At 41.7% G+C, this 13312-nt stretch overlaps 1 protein-coding gene across 3 annotated transcripts in view; it reads right to left on the minus strand.

Annotated features, from left to right (window-relative positions):
* The window catches only part of SAMD12 (sterile alpha motif domain containing 12), a 239534-nt gene that overhangs the window by 101707 nt on the left and 124515 nt on the right, over window positions 1-13312 (minus strand). For all 3 annotated transcript variants that reach the window (XM_030553741.1, XM_030553742.1, XM_030553740.1), the window contains exon 4: window positions 8036-8176. In XM_030553741.1, coding sequence (XP_030409601.1) covers window positions 8036-8176 — 141 coding nt within the window. The remainder of the gene's footprint in view (window positions 1-8035; window positions 8177-13312) is intronic.

Here is a 13312-nt window from a genome sequence, read left to right on the forward strand (position 1 = left end):
ATCATTCATTGTTTTGCCTAAAAAGCAAGTACTGTCCAAACCCAGTCATAGATTTATGCATAGATCCAGTCAAAGATGTATTTTAGTCATTTCTGGTTTAAATTGAGATCCCTTCCCTTTATAACTCACTTATCCTCCGCCATTCCCAAGTCAAGAGTGGTATATACTGACCCAATAGCATATCTTGAAAACTAGAGCCAATCAACAATTTTAAGCATCGTTTTCATTCTCAGTGACCCAGAATTAGTAAAGTTGGACTACATTTATTTCAGAAGCCTTTTGGCTGTAGAGCAGTGTATCCTGAGCCAATGCCTCAAAATAAAAACCACTATGGAATATACTTCTGATCCTGTGGCATGGGCCATAGCCATTCCATTCCTCAGGATCCATTCTATGAGGTCTCTCAGAGATTGCTGACAACAAAGAAGCTTAGGGAAAAGGAAATCTCTAGGGAATTAGGTTTGTGTCAGCTTCTCTGAAACATCAAGGTTTTTTGTTTTGGAGAGATGCCATGCATGCAGCATACGCAGGAAACATTTGCATAGTTATTTTGCTATAAGGAATAGAAACAAGGCCCTTCCTGATTGTGGTACAAACTGTTTGTTTCGGGTGGTGGAAAAGAATAAGGTCAGGACAGGATAATGATAACAAAAGAGGGAGACACACAGTCACTGAGTAAAAAGGATTGTCATGCAATTCAAATAATGCAATGCCAGGGACAACGAAACACAGACATGAAAACAAGATTCCACAAGTGTTATGCGCTTCCTTTTTACGGGCCACAGTCCAGAAAGGCTAGTAAATTCCTTACCCAAAGTTGTGACAATAGCAACATCTGCTGTACCCTTAGAGGAAGAAAAACAAGTATCTCAGGTGAAAGGAATCTAGGATTCCCCAGGTGCCAAAATCTGTTACCCAGACTCCTGCTGAGGAAGAAAATAATAGACTGGCCTTTTGGAGAAATAATATGAGAGACCTTTCTAGTGTAACACTAGTGTAACACTAGGACTAGTTTCAGTGACTTGCCTTCTGGTCATGGATGACAGAGTAATGCTCCCATCTCTGGCAGTACAAGTTGATCAGAGCAGTCAAGGAACTAATTGTCCCACACCTACATTGTCTACATGGCAGAGAGAAAAAAAAAAAGATTTGAATGAACTGCCACATAGTTTCCCCCTTTCCATCCAAGGTGTTCTTCCTCATCTATCTCCCCTTATTCTCAGACTCCTTTTGTAGTATTCCCCCCTCCTCCCGAGTTCCTTTCCAAGCAAGAAGAGAACATAAGCACTGGGGATGCAATGGTGTGGACTAAATCAGTTGACTTTCTCCGTTGTCCTCTAACCTTTTGATGGCAAGACATGGCCTGCTTCTGTGAATCTTTGAATCTTCCATGATAGTGATACCCTAGGGTGAGCAGCTCCAAGCATGCTATGCACACCAAGGCATCACACATAGGGAAGCCTTCGTGTGCACAATTCAGAAAGGGACAACAGTGAGTCTAGTAGCAATGCCTCATGTTTCTGGGGACAGAGGATAAAGACTGTGGAACTTCCCAAAGTAGGGTGATGCAAATAAATTGGGAAGTAAGAGGGAGAAGAGGTCCTGAATTCACGTAAGTGCCTAAACTATGCTGGAGGTTCAGAGGCAGAGGAGGAGAAAGGAAAGGAAGCTGAGTGGGGTTTCATCAAAGAGGATACTGGTAATTATGGATCAGTGTTCAGAGTCTCCACATCCTACGAGGCTTACCCCACCAGAAAGGAAGGTGGCAAAGAGTAGGGGAAAGTAGTAAAGGAGCTCCTCAAATATTCTGGCATCCAAATGAAAACAAACAGCTGAACCTTTTGAGGTTTCATCATTGCACCCTTTACCCTGCTATCCAAAGGCTCACAAGTTGCAAAGCTCTTAAAACAGGGATTTTTGTCCAACACAGAAGGAAAAATTCTGGTTATAGGGTTTCTCAAAAGCCATGTTGGGAAGATAAACCCATCTGTGACAGGTTGGGTCACAGAGATCCCCTTCGGACTGCCATCTGATGTGCTGGGACTACCTTGGAACCTGTTTTCCCTGGCAGCTTGGGACTTCAGTATCTTGGCTTGTTGAGCCAGACACACTAGCCTGCTACAAATACAGGCCCAGGTCTGAACCACATCCCCCAAAAGTTGCAGGCTTAACTGAAAACAGCTTAAGAAGTGCTCCTGTCTCCAACACCCAGATACCCAGTTCCCAATGGGATCCAAATCCCAAATAAATGCATTTTACTCTGTATAAAGCTTATATAGGATAAACTCAAATTGTCTGCCCTCTATAACACTGATAGAGAGATATGCACAGCTGTTTGCTCCCCCAGGTATTAATTACTTGCTCTGGGTTAATTAATATGTAAAACGTGATTTTATTAAATATAAAAAGTAGGATTTAAGTGGTTCCAAGAAATAACAGACAGAACAAAGTAAGTTACCAAGCAAAATAAAACAAAACACACAAGTCTAAGCCTAATACAGTAAGAAACGAAATGCAGGTAAATCTCACCCTCAGAGATGTTCCAATAAGCTTCTTTGACAGACTAGACTCCTTCCTAGTCTGGGTTCAGCAATCACTCACACCCCTGTAGTTACTGTCCTTTGTTCTAGTTTCTTTCAGGCATCTCTTTGGGGGGGAGAGGCTACCTTTTGAACCAGCTGAAGATAAAATGGAGGGGTTTCGAGGGCCTTATGTAGTCGCTTTCTTGTGTAACATCACAGCCACAAGATGGGGTGTCTAGACACCTGGGCAAGTCACATGTCTATGAATGATTCAGCTTTTTGCAGGCCGATGCCATTGTTTACACGTTAATTTGAACGTTCCCAGGAAAGCTCAGCTGTGGATTGGTGTCTCCCAAAGTCCATTGTTAGTTAAGTACTCCCAATTACTTGAATAACTCCTTCACACTATGTTGACCAAATCTGCCTTATGTGCTTTCTACAGCAAACACTTTTAAATACAAGCATGGAGCCAACGCTCTTAACTTCAGATATAAAAATGATACATGCATACAAATACTGAATACATATACAAATGTATATGTATACAAATACTGAATATATTCAGTAGATCATAACCTTTGCAAAGATATGTTACACGGCATATCTAGCACAAAACATATTCCAGTTATGTCAGATTTATACTCATATGCATATTTCTATGAAGCATTATGGGGTGCAACGCCACACCATCAGTGGGCAGCAGTTTTCCTACATCCCCCAAAAAGATAAGATGGACCTTCAGGGTCACCTAAATTAATCTAAGGCAGACATGTTACTAGGATACCTCAGTAGATTTGGAACTGGACTACTCCTTAGCAAGGACAGGGGATAATGTTTATTTGTGAATAATTTACCCTAGTTAACAATGTGCACATACCCTCTTTAGAAGCTGAGCACCAGCACAGGATGAAGCATTCACTGAAGGTATAATGCCAACAAGCATCAACAGTAGCAATCCCTTATAATGAGGCATATGGCCTTAATCTAATGTATTTTGTTACCAGGGGAAATCTTCCTGCAGAATTAGCATCAATTTCTGTGATCGGCTGGTTAACTTCAAGTAGCACTTAGCCCAGTTTGAAACTCTCAGAGCAACTTATAAATGGGCACAATGTCACCTTAAAAATATGCAGAGTGCAGGTATGACACAGAATCTAAATCCAAGCACCATTAGCAGATCTTTGTCTAAAAACATTTTGTTCAAAATCACAGCATTCCACACAGGTCTGATACGCCAATGCTAACGGGACATCTTTTCCCTATGCTAGCTATGAGCTGGACTAGCATTGAAAATCCAAAATTAGCTTCACGCCACCACTGTGCAGTTATGTAAGACATGTTTTTTTGGCTCTTACGAATCAAGATTAGGGAAGAAACAATATAATAATGATGATTCTAGCCCTGAGCACTCTCCCTATGAGACATCTGCAGATATTTTGCCAAATTAATTCCATGACCTCGCTGGGTTTCTTGCAGAAAAGCTCAGTCAGATGAGGAAGCCCTTCTACCCCAGTGGAGGTCAGCATAACATTTCTGCTGATAATAGGCCCAATCAGGCAGCCCATACTCAAGAACAGTCCCACTGAAATTCAAGATACAGCCTTCAATTACACAATCACATAATACCACTGTTGTCAGTTCTCCATCACAGCCTGGACAGCATGCATTGAATGACAGAATGTGAAATGGGTTTGTAAGTAAGTTACTACAACAGAAGTATGGAGGAAAGCAATTGCACTGTGTATGGCCATCTGTCAAGCAAAATTTACATATGAACTTTCTGTATGGAAGGCAGATGAAACAAACACTTCTTAAAATAAATTACACTGTATATAAATATTATGTAATGTGTCTTTTTAATCTTCGCTGTTCTTTGACTAGATCCTAACCTCAATCAGGATCTGATCAAAAGTCCACTAAAGTCAATGGGAGTGTTTCCACTGATTTCACTGAAGCATGTTGGATTAGGATCGGACTACTTATAGGCCAGCCTATGCATTGAATGACTTCAGACTGGGGTTTGTTAACTATATGCCCTGCTTCCTTCCTTTAAGTAGCATCAAAATTGTTCAATGACGGTAACCTTTTTCTCTCACACCAATTATCTGGAATAACTTCAAACTTTAGAGGTCACCACAGGATAACCATGGTCACCTTCTGACCTGAGGTTGACTCCCTAAAAGGCAAAATGTGTCCAAGCATAGATGCAATATTCATCAGGATGAAGGTGTGCCCTGAATTCCCTAACAGCTACAAACAGGAATCTCTGGTAGATAGAATACTAAGAGGACATTACTTTAAGGTTGTGGTTATGAAAGTGCTGTTGCTAAGCTATTGCAGGATAAATTTAGACACAGCCTGAGAAAACTGGGCAGCTGGGGGAGGGAGAGCGAACCAATTTCGCTGAATATCCAACAGACACATGGCTTTCTATGGAAAATGCATACTGAAAATCACATCATGATTCTTAATTTGACCATCTCCAAATACATTCCTTTCACAAAACAAATGGGGGGAACCTCTTCGTAATGATGATTCTTACCCACCTGTAAGACTCTCTTCTAGGTTGAGAATAAGGGGGCATCTAGAGTGATACATTGTCTACATAAGCCCCCAAGGCAGAGACCAGATTACACAGATGTCTGCCCAGGACAAGAGACTTGCATCTATCTATCAGCAGCAGATTCATGATACTCTGTCCTGTGTTTATATGCGATTTTATCAAAGGCCACATATGTATCCTCAACTGCATGGGCAAAAGGCTAAAATCTTGGAGAATGCCACATGAAATCACTTGAAATGTCACTCATTACTGATTGACCCTGGTTGACTGATACCACCAGTTGACCTATCAAGCTCCCAGTAGAGCCATGGGAGAGCAGTCTCAGACAAGTCTGCAACACCCATTAGCCACTATGGGTATGGCTAAACTTTGATCTGGAAGCATGATTCCCAGCTTCAGGAGACATACCTGCGCAAACTCTCATCCAGCTAGCGTGCTGAAAATGAGGGTAGCCAAGGTAGTGCAAGCAACAGGATAGGCTAGTTGGCCCAGTGTATGCCTGGGGTCTTGGATGGGCATGTACTTGGGGAAGCTAGCCTGCCCCTGCCCCTCATACTGCCACAGCTACACTCTTTCAGTGCACTGGCTGGATGAGAGCTAGCACAAGTATGTCTCCTCAAGCTGGGAATTACAGCGCCAGCTTGAAGTGTAGATATACTCTAAAGCAATGCCCCAATGCCCCGTGGCCAATCAAGAGTTACTGAGAGGTCAGCAGGACTGTAATAGGTAACTGACTCAAAATTTAAAGCCAGTGGATCACTAATGGTCCTTACAAGCATAGTCTCACCTTTCATCAATGGGCCTAAACACATGGGGGAAACTTCCAGTGTGTCTGGTATTGAGCTACAACTAGAACTTAAAATCCACCAATCTCTCAAATCACATTCCCTCTAATGGGACAGGTTGAGACAGGGTGGAAATTGGCAAGCGATGGTTTGAAGAGATGACTTTTTGAGGAAGAGGTGGACCTCTAAGCATTGGAGGATCTTGAGCACCATCTCCTTACTAAGGCATTTTGAAGACCAGTTATTTTCATATCACAGCTGCACACACTAGCTTTAAGCAGCCCGGACAGGGTAAGGTGATATTTGCAGGTGGTAGAGTGACAGGATAGTCTGTTCCTTAAGGGCAGTATTGCCTACTGCGCAGTCCTCCCTGTCACACAGCATGGCCCTTTAAGAGGTGAGGAAATATGAAGACAGAGGAAAGAGGCCCTGGAAAGAAGCAACATTTAGAAGGAATCCTTTTGCTATGTCTTTAAGGGTCTGGGACCTGGAGCCTTACAGAGAAGATGGGGCAAGGCTCTGCTCTCACCCAGCCAATAAAGAATGAGCTGGAAGAAGGGGTCAACATAAATTATGCCTCCTTCCTTCATACCAGGGCAGATGCCTGTAAAAAGGCTCCTGGCAGGCCCCTGAATTAACAAGAAGAGGATAGCACAGGGGAAGTTCTGCCTGCTGAACTCTCCCAGGCTGAGAGTGGAAGGACTGATCAGTAAATGGGCCAGCAGGAGGAGAAGCTGCCTGAGACTCTACAGCTGGCCTAATGCACAACACCAGCTCCAAGGGGAAGAGCTAGGAGGCTCCTGTCTTAAGGAGAGGAATTGCCCAAAGTACAGACCAGCTCCGCGTGTAGGGCTGGGACCTCTGGAACAGGAGAGGAAACTAACCAGGACACTTACATGGACCCAGGCTGAGCAGCAAAATAAGTGAGTTACCCTCTGTAGAATAAGTGAATAAACAAAATGTTGCAGAGAGGAGTTGAACTAATCTGGTCCAGGTAATCGTCTGGGGTGCCAAGTGCAATGCACCTGCAGTGCCCCAACACGTCCAAGGGGGGCAGTGCCGGAGAGGGATGCATATGACAGGAAAAAACCTTACAACTATGGTCCATCGGCATTAGAAACCACATCAAAACCTGCCAGAGAAACAGTTCATTTGGAGCCAGAGACTCTTCCTGTCGAAGGGCAATTACTGGACTAACCAATGAGTTTATTCCCAGTACAGTAAGCACAGTTTAGTCAGCTACATAATGCTGCATATGGAATACACAGTGCTCCTCAGTGCACACAGCATATTTTAACAATATTTCTTTTCATACTCATTGACACAAAATGGGCATTAAACCAAAACATTGTGGAAATTATCTGGCTGGATTATCAAACCTCATTTTACAAAGATGGATAACTACAGATCTATACTAAAAGATGCCGAACCATTACTTTACATTGTGAGTACAACGTCTGCTCTGTTCCATATTATTACAGCAGCTACAAATGCCTCAATAGAGCTAATAATGTAAGCCATTATGAAATGTCTTAGCCTTATTTGGAAAAGATGTACAGGCTTTTCTAGTTGTTGTTGTTCAATGACCTCCCACTAGATACACATATACACACACAAGATCAGCAGACTGAATCTGATTCTGCTTTGACTTCCACTGGTATAAATTAGGAACGAATCTAGTAAAATCAATGGAGTTACCCCAATGAGAAAGTAGAATCAAGATCTTTACATTTTTCAGATGCCTACCAGGTAATTCTCATTGACAGCTCTTACCATAAGAGATTACTGAGATTACTCTTTTATCCAGTGGTGAGAGTAAACAATTAAGGCGAATGTTCAATGTCTGCAAAAACAGCCAGCTTTATATTAATTCTCTTTTTATACAGTCAAGTTATTTTTGTCTTAGTAAGCAGGCATTTAAGTGAGAAAGCCATCAAGCTGTAGATCAAAACTACTCTCCTCGTGCCAACAGTCAGCTTAACATACCTTTTTTATTTATGCATTGTTTTACCTTTTGTTCCCTTTCCCCACTAGGAAAGTATTTGGAGTCGATAAGATCTTCATGCATCATTTCTTACTGGGGACTGTCAAATCACCGTTTATGTCTCTGTCTGAACTTTACCCTCACTACCTTTTTATAGGCCCACACTGAATTTCTTTCCTACCTTGTGTAAGTAATTGTAGATTTCGGACTTCTTCTCTCACTTTCAGCTGAAGCACCTGCTGCAAAATGTGCTGTCGTAGGCTCTCCTGGGCAATCCCCATTCGTTCAAGTTTCTTGTCAGTAAGCCTCAGCAATGCACGGCCTGGATCCAAAAGTAAAAAGAAGAAAATCATCCAAGGATTTCCATTGATGTAATAACCTCATTCTAGCAAATAAACCTCATTCTGCTGCATTAAAATCCCCAGCTGTGAAACAATTTGATTCATAATGGGATATATCTAAATGCAAAAGGGATACTTAACTTGGTGAGTCAATTACTTTCCACTCCAGAAATCCATGTTCAGAATTTTAGCTTTGCATCATCAGTGAAAATTTGGCAAGTTCAACCTGTATTAGGCATGTTGAAGTATCATAGTTTGTAATAGGCTCAGACTGGCCTATAGGTTGACAACAAAATTTCCCTCGATATTTCTGAACAGCCTCACCATCCCCTGCCCTCCTAAGATCCCTTTGAACAGCAACAGACTGAGTACAGATGTAACTGAATTAAAGATCTGAATCCTGGGCTGGCAGGATGCCTCATGTTGGCATTTAGCATGCCAGTGTATTATGATGTCATGGTCTGAGATAGCCCATAATGCAGAGCATGCTAAATTCACACACATAAGACTGTTAGCTCTTCCAGACAGGGACTGAATCGTCTTGTGTTATTACAGTGCCTAGCACAATGGGACTCTGATCTGGTCTTTTGGACTCCACTGTAATATAAATGCTAAATTAAGAGACAGCAAATAGCAGGATCAAGATGACAGAACATGGTGATAGGACAAGCAGAGAATCACCAGAGAATGATGTCTCTTGTCCACCAGAGAATCACAGCATGAAGCAACTCCTTGAAGCAGTGCTTCCAAACCCTTTATCTTAGGGGAGGAAAAGCCTTCCTGATTCTTTAGCCCCCAAAGTATTGGTGCTGGTGGTTAGGCCCAGCCACAAGCCCCACAGCCTGCTGAAGCCTATCTTATCTCCTTTCCAAAGGGGCCTTTGCCTCTCCTGTCCAGTGCTAGTATGTAAGCACCAAGTCACACTGGGACTAGAGTGATTTGCATTGGCAGAAAATCTGGCGCAGGATGTTGTTTAACACAAACTCAGCCCTTTGCCTCTCTCTACAGTCAGGTTCATTTAATTTCTAGTTTGACTGAATTGTGTGTCTTTTAATCATTAAATCTGCATCTTTGGGTTCCATTTGTCATATCAATATCATTATCAGCATCATCGACAGAGGAACACAGTATATACATATAGCTTTTTCAGGTAGAGAATGACAATAATTCATGTACTTTGTCTCAGTTTTGGGCGGCACTCCATGGCACTAAGCCTGATAACCCCTTGTCCAGTAAACCTTTCTGTGAAATGATAAACCAGAGGAATTCTGTTGGTTAATTGTAATATCAAAATATGCAAATTAGTGTCTTACAGATCAATGCCAGCCATCAAATTCCCCCAGTGAAAGAGACAGTAATAATGACTTCCATTGTTATAGCACATTATCACACCAAGACATCTCAAAGCAATTTACAAAGGATGTACACCAGTCTAAGAATGCAGTCTGCAATGCCACCAATGTAGCAATTGAAAGTAAGCAAAAATTAAAGTCCTCAGTGAAAAAAGTGCCAGCCTCCCTGTCAACTTTGGGCAGAGAGTTACAGGATGTAATAATGTGTCAGGACAGAAGGAGGCCATGTGGCTCCTCCAGTTCTGTCCATCTACCTGGCCAACAGTTACAGCTTTTAATATCTTTCTTCTAAACATTTATTTATTTCTCATTTGAGTACATTTCCTACCTCAGCCAGCAGTGTACTTGGACCTTTACTAGGAACAAAACAAAGGGAATGATCTCTGCCCCAAGGAGCTTACATCCTTCACAAAGATCAGACCTAGAGACCAGATAGTAGACTTAATTTAGACCACCCCTCTTTTAGTTTATTTTCTATTTCAGTAATGGATCAGTGACAGCATTTTTTCCTAAAATGATTTAGGAGAATGAGCCAGATGAGGAGCTGTTGTGTGCTGGTGGGCCTGTTGCAAAGGAGAGCAGGTGTCACAGCACTGAAGCAAAGGAACATCACAAGCCAGAAGAGGCAATGGTGGGAAAACAGGAGTGAAGCTGGATTTTGCAACCAGGAAGAGAAGGAGCTGATTCCCACTTTGGGTGGCAGTATGTTGTTAAAAACTTCTTTTTATTGTGGTGGTAATTTACAGTTATTATTTTCCTAAGCAAGTATTTGATGCTACTTTGTATTATTAGTCTATTATTTATATTATTGTTCCTCCCAAATTTTCTGGGTTTTTACCTTTATAAAGGTGAATTAGAAAAAGAAATAAAGAGAGAAATAAGAAGTGATTTATCAGTTAAGTGGACAGAATTGAGAGGGAAGTGGTAAGAAACGAGAGCAGACATGTAGGCAGGGCACATTTGTATAAGGCCTTCATAAAGACTATGAAAAAGCTCAGGATTTTTATTAATACAGTAAGATGAAGCCAGTGTAAGGGAGTGACATGATTTGAACTCTGGGCAGGAAAGATTATTTTATCTCCGGCATTCAATACACAATGCACATATGTAGATCAATACCTAATATTCAGTACACATATTGAGGGGGCAGAGCTGCTACCTCATAAGGAGGAACAGATCTATGCAGGCTGTTTGGACATACTCAGCTGCAATTCCTTGTACAATCGTGCAGTCCTAATACAGGCAGAATTCCCGCTGACTGAGATGAGTGCACAATCTACTGCCTCCAGCTCAATAACTCTGTGGCGCGGGACACACTAAGATGCCTAAATTATCCAGGTGACAAATTAGTTTAAATTCACAAACTGTACCACATAATTTGAAAAGTGATTGTTGACATGATATGATGAATATTCCTGCTTAATTGATAGTAATGTGCTTCCCTAGTTTTTGTGCAGAGCAAATGTTACACAAACTGTGCCCAGACTTACCTCATTAGCTTCAGAAACATGTTTGCAAATCTGGTTCTACTTAAAGAATCCAATCACAGCCTTTCACTCTGCTTGTGTGGGCTAGTGTTAGCTCCTTCCAAACTCAGCACGTAAGAACAAGCCTCTTGTGCCAGCGCGGATTAGTTGGAGGTGGCTCACATCACAGAGCAGCCTTTGGGCTGCATGAGCTTTCATTTAAGGTTAGTTCCTAGTTTCCCTTGCCAAGATAGCCTTAAAAACAGCCCTTCCACCTGATGTAAAGGCTTTTAAACAAATTGTAAGGAACAAGCCTCTGACTCCACTTCTGCAGCAGGAAGCTGAGAAAGGAGAATTAAAAAAATGTAAAGTGAGTCGGTTAACTTAGGGGCACAATCAAAAGAACCATTTTTTATTAATCCTTCTCCCCAGTTCTTAGGTCCTGCCCTGGACTCAGTGGTATGATCACAGTGGACAGGAATGAGTCACCTATGGGGAAAGGAAGAGGAAATTGCTCCATAAGCCTACCCCAAACACTAACGCTGGCTCTACTTGATGATAGCTTCAGCACTGTCTGAGGCTGGGACTGAACTGCTGCTGCTTGTGCAGGCAGCTGGAAAGTTGCAAGTTTCACTTGCTTTAATATTGACCATGGCAACTGCACGTGAGCTATGGAATATCACCAGTGTATCAGTGGAGACCTGCTCCACCAAACCACCCTAATGCCCTGTAGATAATCAAGCTACCATCACTCCTTTTAGGAGAAGTTGTAAGATACCACCTGTCACTACCTGCTCATGTGAGGAGCAGCTTCCAGATAGGAAGCCACCTAAAAGAGATTCCATGAAGTGCTGGGGATGGGAAAGCAAAGGGTACAAATGGATCAGTGGTTGAAGTAGATAGATCAATGAATTGGGGGGGGAGGAGTGGGGGAGGGCAAAGAAGGGGAAATAAAGAATTAATAGATTTGGGGGATGAGACTACTACACCCAGGGAATGTTCCATGTGTTTGATTGAGAGAAAATTGTTTTGACAGAACTGTACAACAAGATGCTTCTGTCCCCATCATAGTAACCCTGCAAGGAGTTGTAAAGGGTAGCTACTGATGGGGCATCAGGACAGGTGTGGCTCATTAGACTCCACCTTGAATATAAGCAAGTGGGAGTAGCTCTTTGGAGAAAAGAGTAGGCCTTGGGGATCAGGCAAGCTTGAGGAGAAGGAATGGCTTGTATATCATGTTATTCAAAAACTAACACAGCATATAAAATCTTATCAAGGAGGGGATGACGTTCTGACTCTTAACAGTATGTGCTTTGTTGGACTTGGATGAGGGTCCAAGCACCTTGCTGAAGTTTTCACAGCATTACACTGAGCCCTACTTGCTGGTTAACCTGCAATTATAATCAATAAATTAACATGTAAAGAAAGAAATTTGCTTACTTAATCTGGATCCTGTGTCTTCAAGTCCTGTCTACTTCATGTACTGACAAGAGTACGTTTTAGGTTTTGTTAGTACTGCCAATATGGCTATGGAAGAATGACCTTGTTTCTCCAAAACACTTTTCTTAAAATCACAAATTTTTCTGTTAGACCTTCCAATACCACCTCTGGCACCCAAAGAGAATATCAACATGAATTAAAAGAAAACTAAGTAATAGAACGAGTTGATTTTTTTATTTTTGCCAAAGTTTTTCAAAATTAAAAACCCAGAAAGAAAATGAAAATTTTGTGAACTTGTTTTTCCTAGGTTTTTGACCAGCTCTACTAAATAATCAACAATAAACCTGTCAAATTTATTAACACAAATGACCTTTCCTCTCGTGTTAGTGTTGTCTCTCTCACAATCCTCATGTATTTCAGATATAATGATCTGTCATTTTTCTCTATTCTTGTTCTTATTTAGGGGCTAATCCTGCAAGGTTTAGCATGTCCTTGACTCTCATTCAGTCTGTTGGAATTCAGGATGCTAAATACCTCAAAAGATTGGACTTTTTGGTCGCATTGGGATAAAGCGCTAGTCACTGTGAGTAAGATTATCTCAGAAATGATTCCATTGACTAGTTGTGGAGTAAGGTACTCCCCAGTGCAAATTATATCAGAATCTGACCCTTAGATTATAAATGGCCAGGGACCTTGTCTTGTCTCTCTGTTTGCTCATGAAGTATCACGCACACCCTATGGAGCTAGATTCCTTTCTACCCAGATATCACCAAAATAGCCCTCTAAATTCTGATAGCAAAATAATTTCAAATTAGTTACAACTGAAGAGGCAGAAAGAACACAGCTTGACTTACAGATC

The sequence above is a fragment of the Gopherus evgoodei genome, chromosome 2 (genome assembly GCF_007399415.2).
Source record: "Gopherus evgoodei ecotype Sinaloan lineage chromosome 2, rGopEvg1_v1.p, whole genome shotgun sequence".
Taxonomy (NCBI): Eukaryota; Metazoa; Chordata; order Testudines; family Testudinidae; genus Gopherus; species Gopherus evgoodei.